We start from the raw sequence: 13,510 nt of genomic DNA, 5'->3' as shown, positions 1-13,510 counted from the left end.
TCATTGAAATAACGCATACAACGCACAGAAACGCGGCGTCTAGTAGAGTGGTACAAAAACCACGAGTCCCTCGCAATGGCTCACACCCGGACAGCAAGCAACAAATGCAATGGCTCACATCCCCGTAAGGCTGAGGTTACAAGTGCTCATCAAAGTGAAGCAAACAGGGCATACATTCTTTGAAATCACCCACACAACACATAGGCTAGCATAACTTTCAGTCCCCTGCTGAGATGATGCAAGGTAAAGTCGAACAGAAGCGTCGTGCGCCAGTCTGACCCCGGTACACGATTGCGCGAAGCCGCAGCTAGGCGTATAAAACGACCCACAGAAGCCGAGCTGCGATAGCAGCATTGCGACCATGACAGCCCGCGCATTAGCAAGTGTGCAGCAGGCGTTCGTCTTCCCGTGTTGCAGGAGTGTAGCATGCAGCCGAATTTTAAAATCTGTTTGTCTCTATCACGTGACCGGATTCCCACACTTGACACACACCTCCACTTTGACACTCTCAATGCTAACGTAATTAAAGAAAGCACTGCTTCTTCACTCTTTCCTTTATATCTCTCGGTCAGGAGTCAAGATTGCGCTGCGACTCATGAAGAGCGACGCCATGCAGTCCATCAAAGCGAAGCCTTGGGACATCCCTCTAGATGCTTGCGTCTCCGAAGGTGCCATATGGAGTGATCCGTACGTCGCCTGCCTTGTACGCCACATGGCTCACACAACGTGGCATGCCTGCTGCACGTGTCCCATGGGCTCGGACGAAAGGGCCGTGCTGGACCCCAGGCTCAGGTACGCTTACTTTGAAATTAAATTGACAGTGAGTTATGTGAAACGAGAAAATGATCGTCTCCGTACCCTTCGCTGTTAACGACCTCAAAAAGTGCCAGGACATCATCTTCTAGCTACCCCCAGTTTATAATGTAACTGATCGTCCGACATTACACAGTTTATAATGTAACTGGTTGTCCAACTATTTCCAGTTTATAATGTAACTTTAGAAAAGTCAATATGATTAGATGAAGAAAAAACATCCTCGGCGCACATTTTAAACCGAAATTTCTATTTCGAAATCGCAGCTTCGAAGCTTCTTCCACTGACGGCTACTGCCACTTTGGCCTCACATTTGCGATGTCATGTGCAGTGCGACAAGTGTGTCGTCTGCTTCGCATGAATTTGTAGCAACAGGATTTGACATGCCGTATTCTGGTTGCTATGCGCGCGTTCGCAACAAAGGATGCAGCAAGGGCATCTATTGCATCGTATCCCTAGTTCTTTCAGTCACGGGTTGAAAACACACAAGTAAACATTTACAGGAACTAACAATTGGGCTGACCGCCGACCAACACGCGCAGGTGAATAAGGAAGCTTCGCGCATGTTGCACAAATTAATCACGTGGGATTCACTTCGTTGTGTCACTCTTCCGTGTGTCAAGACTGCTGTACGGTTCGAATACGATATTGTACTCGGAAATTTTCTACCACGTAGATTGCGGTCAAACGTCGCCCCCTTGATGCTGGACGTGTATGACATAACACGCAGAGCGCAATCCAGAAAATTAGCCTTCATGGTCGTCCTAAATAAGAAAGTAGAGGTCCTATGGACATATGGTTAGTAGGAGACATATCATATGGTACGTAGGAGTCCTATAGTGATAGCCCATGGCGCGACAGCTTAATACCGGAGCGCTGGCATGCTACCTTGACAACAGAGCACTTATCAAACGTTATTCGCTTTGATACATAGCAATATCGAGCACATTTTAGAAACGTCAAAGCCTGGTCAACGAAGAATGTAACGAGAGCGTGGGGGTTCCCAGTAGAGCGCATTTCGCGAATCTGTCCGAAGTATCTCACGTGGTTTGCGCTTGAATGCATCAGCGCGGAGATTTATGGTGGGTAGGGGGCCATTATGGTCGCAACCCCGGAAGGAAGAATGATTCTGAGGTACGATAAATTGATTGCGTGCCTAATACATGCGATGTGGTTTGTAATAATGAACATATACACATAAAAGCGCTACCAACGCGACCTTTTTACCAAGCGCCTCTAATTAACGCGAATATCTAACGTGTGGAAAGCCTTAGTACCTCCATAACAAAGTCACATTCCAGCTACGCAAACAATGAAAGTGTCGGAGTGATAAAGTAGCAGGTATTTAGGTGCACATTCAACCTTCGAGTGTGGTGCGCGTACAGACAGCGAAGCCCATGGCATAGCCCTGTGTCGGGCAGGTGCGTGCTGCTCCTAATTTCCTGTCAAATGTCGCTTATCGGGATATTTTCTGTCCGAGAACTTCGCTAGGCATTTTGCTTGTTTCTTGCACATTGATCGTGTGGAGTAATATTTCTGATTAGGTCACCCTTCTCACTTACAAAACATCGGGATAAGGCAATAATGTGCGATGAATAAATTACGTGTTAATGTAGCTTCAGAATTCTCAGACAAATGCTCGGAGTACTTGCGAAACCATGTCAAAAAATAGGGGCAGCACAGAAATAAATGTGGCTACATGTTGTGCTGGATTCATTATGACGAGATATTAACGAAGTAGATCACCCGTTGGACAATTCGCGTTGGGCAGCAGTTCCTGTCAGCACACACATAAATCTGTAATTTCTCCAGAACAAATACCTGTTTTGCATCTCGTATAAATTAGGGCATTTGGTAGACTGATAGCATGTGTGAGAGGATTCACAAAGCATATGGCACCAGCAATACTTTCAAGGACTATTAGAGTTGAGAGTTGCAGCTCACAAAAAGCTCCATTTCGAATGTTTCTGAAAGGTCTCAACGCTTCCTCCATGAGATTGGCTGAGCGACGTAACCAGCGAAATATAGAAATACCGGGGCAATCGGGAAGTAAATACGTAGGCGTTTACATACGCCGGGGCGCAGAGACGTTCCTACTTATCACGTTTATTCGCTGTCATGAGTGACTTCGTGTTTTAAAAAGCGGGCCGTGGGGCGACTGCATAGTGTCAAGCAAATCGGCGTTCTTCGGCAAGGCCTTTGAGCTTGAGCGCGCAGCTTAAATATGCTGACACTGTACGATATGGAGGCAAGGAAAATAGCATGACATTTTGGATGATAACAGATGTGCGCCTGTACCAACGTTCGTTTTAGCTCTGTGCATCCAGTCAAGCTCTGGCCATACCGATGCGCGTTGGAGGAGCACTTGGGCTCCTACCTTCTAGCACGCGCCGGTTCCCATTCGGGTTAGAATCTGGAAACAGGTACCTCATGATGAGCGTTCAAATCGATGATGCGAAATCGCAGCATCTGCTACTTTAAAAAAATATGGACACACCACGGACTATGGGAATCGATATAAGCGAAGCTTGGTGTGCTGTTTGCTATGATTGACAATAATTAGACTTCATGATGGTGTCGAATGTGTAATTTCTTCAGTGTTTCCTCCGATAAGAGAGTGGTGAGTTAATGTTAAACGTTACCTTGCGTGCACAACTGCTGATTGTCTGCGTAGTCCACAGAACACACAGGGATACGTGTTTGCTTGAGGCGTTATTGTGCGCCATTGTTCATAACCTCTGAGAAGGTTGTGCATTATCATTTCATCACATGGCACACCACATCGTGGCAGAAGTGTGACACTTTTTATTGAAGTACGGGGTTGTACAGAATTCAATTAATTATTACGACTGTATGTACACATTGTATACATACATTCGTGGTCTCCATCACGCTTCACTGTTTACCGAAGGCGCTCCTGTTCCGCGCGACGCTTCTTTTCGGCCTGGGTGTCCTCGACGCTGAATGCGCGCTTTGGTGCCATTTTGCTGGCGTGTGTTTACGTGCTGCTCTTGCACACGTGGCCAGCACGCTCACGAGATGCCAGCTTCTAGCGCTCTCTTCAGGCTATGGACGAGTGTAATGTTTACACTATCTCAGCGCAGAACATCACTTCCCCAGCGTGGCACCTGCATTTTTGTCGCATAAGAAAACAAGCGCCGCCACGTGCCATAATCACAAACTGAAACGCAGCCGCAACCGCATAGGCCCAGATGCTCGGAGGCGAGCGCCCTCTGGTGATGTTGCAAGAAACCCAGAGGCATGCGCGAGCTAGATAACAGCAGCAGCAGCAGCGCCCGAAAGCCCGGAAAGTCGGGGGCAGATGGAAAGAGCGCTTTGCTTTCAAACTGTTTCCACCGCTCGTTAAGCTTTGTGTTACGGCGCTGCCGCTGGCACGCTAAGTTTCAGCGATGGTTGCCCATATGCAACCTAAGGTCGACGAGGATATCTGCCGCTCACTCAAGTGTGTCCTTGCGTAAATATGAAAGTGGTGTGATTCTTGCGCACTACGTAAAGTTTGCTCTTCTGCCGTTTCCAGAGCTGCTCACATGCACTATCCAAGATTCATCCATTTCCGTCTTACTCGGCTTTGCTTCGCCCTGTTTACATATATACATACTGCAAACTGATTATTTATATAGAGCGATAGATAAATAAATGGTAAGGAATGATTCAATAAATTAGCACTGATCGCACTAACTGCCTAGCAGCAGCCGTTGATACCTGAACAAGCGTTAGAATAGGAGGCCAATGAAGAAATCGGTGAAGTGCAAATTGTTGCCACAGTATAAGCTGTAAACACAGATTGTATGGTTTACAACCGGGAGAATTCCTTGGTGCAAACATTGGTTATCAGATGGTGATGATGCATTCATTCTTTAATGACGCAAATGCTGTATCGAGACTCATGAGCGTCTGTCTTGTGTCTCTTTTTCGCTTGTGCTGCCACTGATAGTTTCCTAAGAAGGCTACGCTCCCGGGTGGAAGGACGCCAGTCCCCACAGAATGTATTTTGGGCAGTCACATTGACTCGTGCACCTTATATTATTAAAGCTATTCACACGGCGACTACAACAAAGTGAAATGTAACTGGTTTTCTAAAGCGGAATGGAGCAATTGTCACACAAACTACAGTGTTCCGGTATGGCTGTTTTTTTTTTTCAAAAATACATTATAGTGCGTAGAAGTGAATACCTGTGCCAATGTCAAATAAATCCCGTGAATTTACTAGTAGCAAAGGCGCATGATAGGGGAGGTAATCTAAAGCACGAAAGCTGCTCTTTGCCTTATTACATTCCCGTCGCCAGTGATGCTTTCGTTCGATTGTAAAGTGTAATTAGCCGCGAATGTGTGGGTAGTACTACACATATTATGCCTTTATGTCGCAGACAGAAATGCTATAATGGTTTTCTGTGCAATATCGTACTACAACCCATGCAGTAGTTCTGAAAAGCGACTCCAAAGCGGCACTCAGGCAACTCACGGTAATATAAAAATAACGCCACGTCACGCCACGATTCATGCGTGCCGAATAAGATTGCTAAAGTTTCCACTAACCAGCACCGCTAGATCCGGTTTCTTTCTTCTACTATTTCTGGACAAAAGGCGGTCAGTCTTAGTCAAAGAAGCGTGTGTATACTTCGTACAAAGGTGCTGGCTACGCCCCGATAAGCAAATGAATGTTTCCGTACACTGACGATGCTCGTCCGCTCACTCCCCCCCCCCCTCCCTCCTTACGTTTTTGTGACTATTTACTACATCTTAAACACTCTCTGGGTGCGTGTGTGTTGTAAAAATGGCCTATGGCGAGCTGGCTCGTGGAGGGAACTTTTTTATTCTCTTGGCATTTTTATCTTCTCCACGGTGCTAAATTTCATTTTCTTGTATGCTGCCTTTAGAAGCCACTAGAAATTTAGATAATAAACGCCTAAACTTGGGTACACTGTTTTCCTAAAGTGTCGCACTTGAAAGAATTCGGCCATTTTTTTCAATTTCAGGATAATAGTATGTCACGGAAGCGGTCAACTTCCCAACTTTTATAAAGACATGCCGCTGTGTTGTCAGCAAAATGTATAAACAATATGCACGCCCATGGCGCTCCACAAGGTCATTCATAGGTGGGGAGTGAAGCGGACTGGAGGCGCCATCTAGTTTCAGTTGAACGACGTCCTCGCTACAAAGCGTGTACATAGCTATGCTGAAGACGAGGACGCACGAATACTGTTTATGTGTAGTTGTTACGCTGTTGTTTGCAGTTAAGCTGATTTAGATGTGAAGGGTATGGTGTTCTGCCTCCGTTAACCATTTCATGACTCCGTCGCGCCGTTCCAGCCATGAACGAGCACCGATGGGTGCAGTTCTCTTGCCTATGGACCTGCTTTTGTCATTACCGTCACAACGCTATAAGTTTACGAACAAGCATCTTTGTTCCTAGCAATAACGCATGCTGCTGGCATACTGATGCCTAGTGAAGAACATTTCCTGAAAGAGCTTGAGTTCGGTGTTTTGTTTTTCTACAAGTCAGCACCTCGTGGAATGTTTATGAATGTTTCACTGCCCGAGTGAAACAATATTCGTTTTTTTTAACTAAACGTCTTTTTCCATCAATCTTTACTCTATTGGAAATGTGGCGCTGAAAAGAGCAGATTTTGGAAACCAGTAACATAACGATAGGTATAAATTCATGTTTAATCTTCATTTTCTGCATTTATTGTCATTATTGACTTTTAATTGGCTTATTGTGCTTTCATGGTTAGCCAAATAACGCTTTAGTGCTGCGAGCAGCGAAACATTCCTAAAACGCCAGTTAAAAGAGGATTCTCATGTCACAGCATGCAGGCACACTTCATGTGATAAAACTTGCATGTTAAATTGCACTGGCTGTACTCTATTTGTCTTTCATTGCGTTCATAGCGTCTCTCGGTTCAACATCTTCTTCGTTTCTTTTCAGAGTACGTGGCCTGAAGAGGCTCCGCGTCGTCGACGCATCTGTCATGCCAACAATAGTAACGGGGAACTTAAACGCGCCTGTGATGATGATTGCCGACAAAGCAGCGGCTATGATTATACAAGATAATCAGTAGATAATATAGATTTATTTAGGCCTTTAAACATAGACTAGGTTTTTTTCTGTCGTACCATTTGCCCTACATTGGTAAAGAAGACCTAACCGAAATCTGGAGCGACGACAGAGTTGGCTTTTTAGTCTATGGCGGTGACCCTTCCAAGTGTAAATTAGCTCATATTACTCAGAGAGGTCTTGAATTTTCATAGTAGTTTATTAATTTATGTATTTATTTATTCATTTATTTATACATACAGCAGTCTCAATGAGGCTATTGCCGTAGTGGGATTAACAACCAATATACAGATATTTATAAACTAGCTTGCATGAATTGTTTCAGTGGTAGTGAACGGATGTTGCCCGGTAATGAATTCCAGACTTAAATTGTTGACGAAAAAAAAACTCTTTTTAAAGGAGCGAATGTGGGCAAAAAAGGTTGAGATATTTAGCGCATGGTGACTCCTCGCACATGAGGGTTTGGAAAAGGTCAAATAGTTATCTAGAGAGGAGAGGCGAAAACAATTGATTAACGTGTGAAGGAATTTTAGGCATTCAAGTTTGCGACGCTCTGCAAGATGAGTAAGACCAAGTAGGGGAAGAGAGTTAGACGATGAAAATTCCTTGACATATCCCCTACAAACAAAACGCACTGCCCTTTTTTTTTGCACCGATTCTAGTTTTTTGACGTCACAATGTTTGTATGGATTCTATACAACGCAGCCAAATTCGAGGACGGGCTGAATGAAGGATTTCTATGAAAGAAATTCAGTTTCTTGAGGAGCAAGATGCAACGTGCGATATAAGTAACCAAGTGTTTTAAGGGCTCTGTTACAGGAGACATAGTGTTTCTTCCATCACAAATCGGGTGTTAGCAGGAGACATAAATATTCGAAGTCGAAGACCTTATTTAAAGTAATATTGTTATAAGCATTACAAAAAGAAGGAAGGGCAAAAGCGTCGTGTAAAAGACATGGAGACAGTTTTTGAAAAGTTGATATTCATTTGCCGTGCTTTGGACCAGTTACGGAAGTCATCAAAATAATTGTTAAGGACAATATGATCAGTTGCAAATTTAATTGTACGATATCAAACGCAATCACCTGGAAAAAGGCCTATTTTAACTGAAGTGTGTAAGTGGAGATCATTAGTATAAAGCAGGAATAAAAGGACCCAGTACTGAGCGTTCGGGAGCCCCTGGTGAAACAGGAATCAAGGGTGAGTTAGCTGTGTTGAAACGTACATATTGCGAGCGCTGGGAAAGAAATTTCGATATCCACCCAACCAAAGATGATTTTTTTAGTATAGCGAAGAGTTTGTGCATAAGTTTAGCGCCTGAGACAGTGTCGAAGGCCTTTGCAAAGTCTATAAACATAGAATCAATCTGGTCCTCTATATCCAGCCTTCATGGGTTTTTCTTAGAAGGGTACACGTGATTCGCTTCTTGCTAGCATTAAAGTGACTCTGATTTCAGCATGTTTTGTAAGGGGCATCTACGTGACCAAGAAGCCCCGATTTTATAATCTTATAAACTTTGTTGTCGCCATCATTGCTGTCTATACCATCTCAAGAAAAAACTTGGAAGACCATTGCCGCCACTCCTTTCGACATTAACTGCATGCATGTCGCTCTGATATTGTGCAAATTCTGTAAAAAAACACCCGAATGCATTACATGCAATAAACTCGCAACGCTTGCCTTGCACACGGTGCACATCCTGGTGTTCCATCTCTTGTTCCGCGCAAGTCTCGCTCAGTAACCGGGACATTTTAAGCGAATATGTTGTAACTTGTATGTCAAATGGCAGACTCGGACGACTTCCGAAGTAACATTTTCTCCTCTTTTTTAAAGAAAGACTGTCCCAATAGCAGATCCGCAGCACTACGTCAATGTTCCAATAGCTGATTGAGAGCACTGGAGTAGGCGAGATCACTCCAGAGAGAAGTCAAAACTGCTCTGCCGAAATCGGCAGAGTGTACCAGACCCGCCATGGTTGCTCAGTGGCTATAGTGTTAGGCTGCTGAGCCCGAGGTTGCGGGATCAAATCCCGGCCTTGGCGGCCGCATTTCCGTGAGGACGAAATGCGAAAACACCCGTGTACTTAGATTTAGGCGCACGTTAAAGAACCCCAGGTGGTCGAAATTTCCGGAGTGCTCCACTACGGTGTGCCTCAAAATCAGTGGTTTTGGCACGTAAAACCTCATAATTTCTTCTTTCTTAGAGTGTACCAGAACTCTTAACCGGAGAGTTTCCCGATTCTCAGCAGGCCTCTAGGCCTCTGTTTACGCCAATATAAACGAATGCAGTGGAGGTCACCATATCGCGCCGTGTACTTTTGCTCTGGCCATTTGACTGTTCAAGTTGGAAATTTGCAGGGGTGAATGTGACCGCCACAATAAAGCCACCGTTTAACAGCAAGCTTTAGAAACCATGTTGCCTTCCTGCCCAGAGACCAAACGTAATCGGCTACATCGAGGATGTCGTGCGCTTCTACTCGCTCAGCAGCTGCATGCGATTTGTAAAGATATGGTGTTTTGAGGAGAGCAGACGGTAAGTACTAGTATAGCATCCTAGAAGGCTGATACAAGTTACTCGCCCTGATGTCGCAATAGCTCTACATGTGTTAACCAAACATTACTCACCGCGATTGACGTGACTGGCCCTGCTCATCGTTGACGATATCAAGACTAGCTATTGGTGTCGGTTGTGTAATATGCATCTCCACGAGAGTCGTGAAAACGAATATTCTCGCAGTGTATTATTATTATTATTATTATTATTATTATTATTATTATTATTATTATTATTATTATTATTATTATTATACAACGCAGCCAAATTCGAGGACGGGGTGACATGCAAACAAAGGAAGCAGGGAAGGAAGCAAGCTGAGAACTGCCATCGAGAGGGGTACAATGCCTGCCTACTCTTTCCGGAGGAGGGAATGAAAAGATGAGAAGACAGGAAACGAAGAAACAGGAAAGAAAATAGGAAATAAAAAAATGACAGAGACACGGACAAAGGAAAGTAGGATAACGTAAAAGTCTATAAACGGGACGCCAAATGAGTTTTCTGCATGAAAGTTGGCAAGGCGCTATGGGCTATGGTTGGAATATTTGTAGCCTGCAGTCTACTAGCCTACACCTATTTCAACCATAGCGTATCTACAGTGGCTGAAGCGTAACCATGACGATAAGCAACCGCAAACAATAGCTCCGACTATGGAATGTGCCGTTTCTCTCTATAGGCATTTCGCTAGGCTGTTAGCATGTTTCAGCTTCAAGTGTCCCTCTACATGTTTCTTTCGAGAGTGCCCCCTATTCAAAGACGCCGAAAGCCGTATGTGCCAAGCCATGACGCGGAAGTTAGCAATTGTGCATAAGTGTTATTTTTATCTTCTGTATGCATAGTGTTTGTACGCTTGGCTTGTATCCTGCCTTTTAGGAAGTAAATCTTCCATTGCCGGGTGGGGCTTGTGTTGTGGCCTGTCTCTAGAGCCCCGTAGTGTCATGCGTGCTACAGTATGCATCACAGAGCAGCCGTCGCTTGCGGACGCAGACTCAGACGAACCCACACGCAAGGGACGCAGAGTAGCCGTACATACGGTATTATGGCCAGTGTCGGAAGCGACAACACTCAATGGAGCGTCACATCGAGCCGTACTCGTAGCCGCTCGCCATCACCCCTCGCAAAAGCAGTGATACACGTCACACACGCTGATACCGTGGACTGACCTCAGCAGGTGACACCGCGGACGAGCGTAGCCTTCCCCGTCTTGCGCCAACCTGGCCCTCCTCGGAAGCGCAGATGAGATCGCCCACGCGGCGGCGGATGTAGCAGCCGCCGGCAGCTCAGCGCATGCGCAGGCCGTTTCCCTCCTCGCGCGCTCTTCTTTCATCTACCACTGCACTCCTCGTTCGCTTTCAGCTTTCACCTGTGCTCTTTCGCTCGGTTACGAGGCATAATGCCACCGCCGAGACACGCCCACGCTCAACACAAGAACGGGCGCTTAAGAGCTGCGCTCTAAAAACAGTATGAAGCACCCCGTAGCTCGGAGCTGCGAAATGATTTTTAACACACGGGGTTCTCTCAAGTGTGCATAAATATAAGCACACAAGCGGGGGCAGCAGGTTTCGTTTAGCGGGTCGTGCTGCGTCTTGCTTCACACGTTATCACACCGGAGAAATTCACAGACGAAAGGAACTGCCAACACCAACTGGCGAAAGTTCTTTGAAAGTGGCTGCTTTGGTGAGGCGGCTTTGAAACTGGCTGACAAAATGGTAAATATATGTATATAGCGCGCAAATTTTAAAGTATACTTCGTTTCGAACACATGACGATCTTTTGCAGAGACATTTCGCTTCTACCTACTTACTTGAATGTAGCAAGTGTATGTCTGCGGAAATAAATTAAGGATTTGAGAAAACGGGCGCCACTATGCATTTTCACCCTCGTACACCTTGAGCCGTCATTTACAAATTAGGAAAAATCGTAAAGCTGCCAAAAAACATTGCTTGCTTGCCTCATCAAACCCACGGCCACAGTACCAAAGCGCCCCAAAGCCTCCTCGACGCCTACTTTGCGGCGGTTGCGGTTGAGGCATGGAGGAGGAGCTAACCACGCCCATCATTGCATTTATGCTCTCTGTGCGATTGGGATGGCCGTAGGAAAACCAGCTGGCGTGCGAAAATCTTGGAGGCCATGCATGTAACGACCGATCCAGGTGTAGCAGGAGCTGCCGCCACAAAACCGCTCAATAATTTGAAAGTAGCGATACTCTGTTCTACGCAGCATTTTCCTCCTCGATTCCCCTCGCACGTTGGCTGCGCACGCTGCGCCCGGCACGCTCTTTCTCCTTGGCTGCCGCAGAAGGGCCAGAGTACTTGATGGATGCGCATAATTTTTGGCCAGTAGCGCGCCGCGGTGTTGTAGAAAATATTTAAATATGGTTATGACGGCATCGAGAATGCTAAAGGTAATGTTTATGGGGAGGTTGGTTTCTTCTTAAAGCCGTATGAATGGGACATAGGGACACCGTAAATGGGGGGGGGGGAGGCAGGAGGATGTTCGGCCCCCCCAACAATTTTAAAGAAGGGGCAGGGCCACCCGCTTTCTGACCATTTACGCTAAAATCAAATTTTTGACAAGAGCTATGGTTAAACTTTCAAACTACTGGCTGTGTGATCCAATGCTCTCCAGAAGGCCGATGCTCAACTGGACGTACAAGGGTGGCGCGATGGCAGGTTAAGAAGCAACAAATTAGGCACGCCACTCAACATACCAGTAACCAAACTCAATCAATCACAACTACGCAAAGAGATTTGTGAAAAAATTGGCGGAATACTGACTTACCCAGCTCCGAAGTTAAGCATGTTGTGAAGTTCCACGAAGAATTCATTCAAGAGTATGGAGCCCCTTGGAGAATAATCTCCGACCGTGGGTCATGCTTCACCTCGGAATCATTTCAAGAGCTTTGTGTCTCGCAAGGAATCAAGTGCACATCCACATTGACGCCACACCCGCAGACAAATGGCAAGTGGAAGGCGTCAACGGAGCTTTAGTACATGCGATATCAAGCACCATGGTGTACGCGAGTCATCGGGACTGGGATGTTCACTTACGCAGGATTCAGTTTAATCTCAGTGCATCTGTCAGCAAGACAAGCGTAAAATTAGCATTTAAGCTACTCTACAGATATCTGCTAGTGCAAGATAATTGTCTAACTGACCTGAGCACTTCCATGGGATGTGAGCCTGCCAACTTGCAGCGTTCACGAGAAGAAGCTAAAATAGCTATTGAAGAAACGCAGCACAAGTTATAGAGCCCATATGGTAGAAAGAATTGTCCAGCAAAAGATGTGGAGCGAGTGATGTGGTAGTGGTGAAAAATCTACCAGTGCACACTGGTGAGCCTACTAATACTCCCGTCCAATATTGCGGTCTTTTTGTTGTGTTTCTCCTACTTCCTGCTGACACATACGGATTCACTGACATGAACTTCGATGCCAAGAACGCTGGGCTGCATTGTACGACAATACATGTAGGTCAGTTGAAGCTATTCCGCAATGTGTCCGAGGAAAAAGTCGACAGCGACGAGACTAGCACCGACTTAACTACACTGGAACTGCCTGGGCTAAGACAAAGTAAGTGATGAAGAACCAGATCACGATGTCTCCAGGACTATGTTACTCACTGACTGAGGATAAACAGTGGGCCAGAATGGCCGTGTGTTATCGTTAGGTGGCGCCGCCGAATCTATCACCAGCAGCAGTTGTTAGGAACACTGAGGTGTGCTTGTGTGTGCGCTCGTTCTGACTGTTCGGTGATGTTCTCGCGATGCATCTCATCATTTTATTAAACCTTCTTTGTTCAACGTCGTTTACACACATGTAATCGTTCTATTACTGTTATTTGTTATTGTTATACCATGACAGCTACATATCTTGCGTGAGTTTGTCTCATCTGAACTTGCTTTCAAAAGACAAGGCGTCACATGCCAAACTTCTGCATCATCCAGTTTTACGGCTCTAAACCAACAAATGACGCTCGCTGTCTGTCCTTCAGTGTCGGCCAAACACATTTAGTCAGACTTCGTACTCAATACCGAAATTTGGTATTGGTACAGAAAGACCATTTG

The 13,510-nt window shown here is 45.6% G+C and overlaps 1 protein-coding gene across 4 annotated transcripts in view; it reads left to right on the top strand.

Annotated features, from left to right (window-relative positions):
* The window catches only part of LOC135909747 (4-pyridoxate dehydrogenase-like), a 67,965-nt gene extending 60,748 nt beyond the window's left edge, over window positions 1–7,217 (top strand). For 3 of the 4 annotated variants that reach the window (XM_070523322.1, XM_070523321.1, XM_065441810.2), the window contains 2 exons: window positions 573–792; window positions 6,764–7,217. In XM_070523322.1, coding sequence (XP_070379423.1) covers window positions 573–792; window positions 6,764–6,896 — 353 coding nt within the window. In that variant the 3' untranslated portion in view covers window positions 6,897–7,217. Of the gene's footprint in view, window positions 1–572; window positions 793–6,763 lie in introns of those variants that run through there. The other variant, XM_070523323.1, reaches the window with a different exon arrangement.
* Window positions 7,218–13,510: the final 6,293 nt, after the last annotated feature.

Source organism: Dermacentor albipictus, chromosome 8 (assembly GCF_038994185.2).
Source record: "Dermacentor albipictus isolate Rhodes 1998 colony chromosome 8, USDA_Dalb.pri_finalv2, whole genome shotgun sequence".
NCBI lineage: Eukaryota > Metazoa > Arthropoda > Arachnida > Ixodida > Ixodidae > Dermacentor > Dermacentor albipictus.
This window is presented reverse-complemented; position numbering and strand designations above follow the sequence as displayed.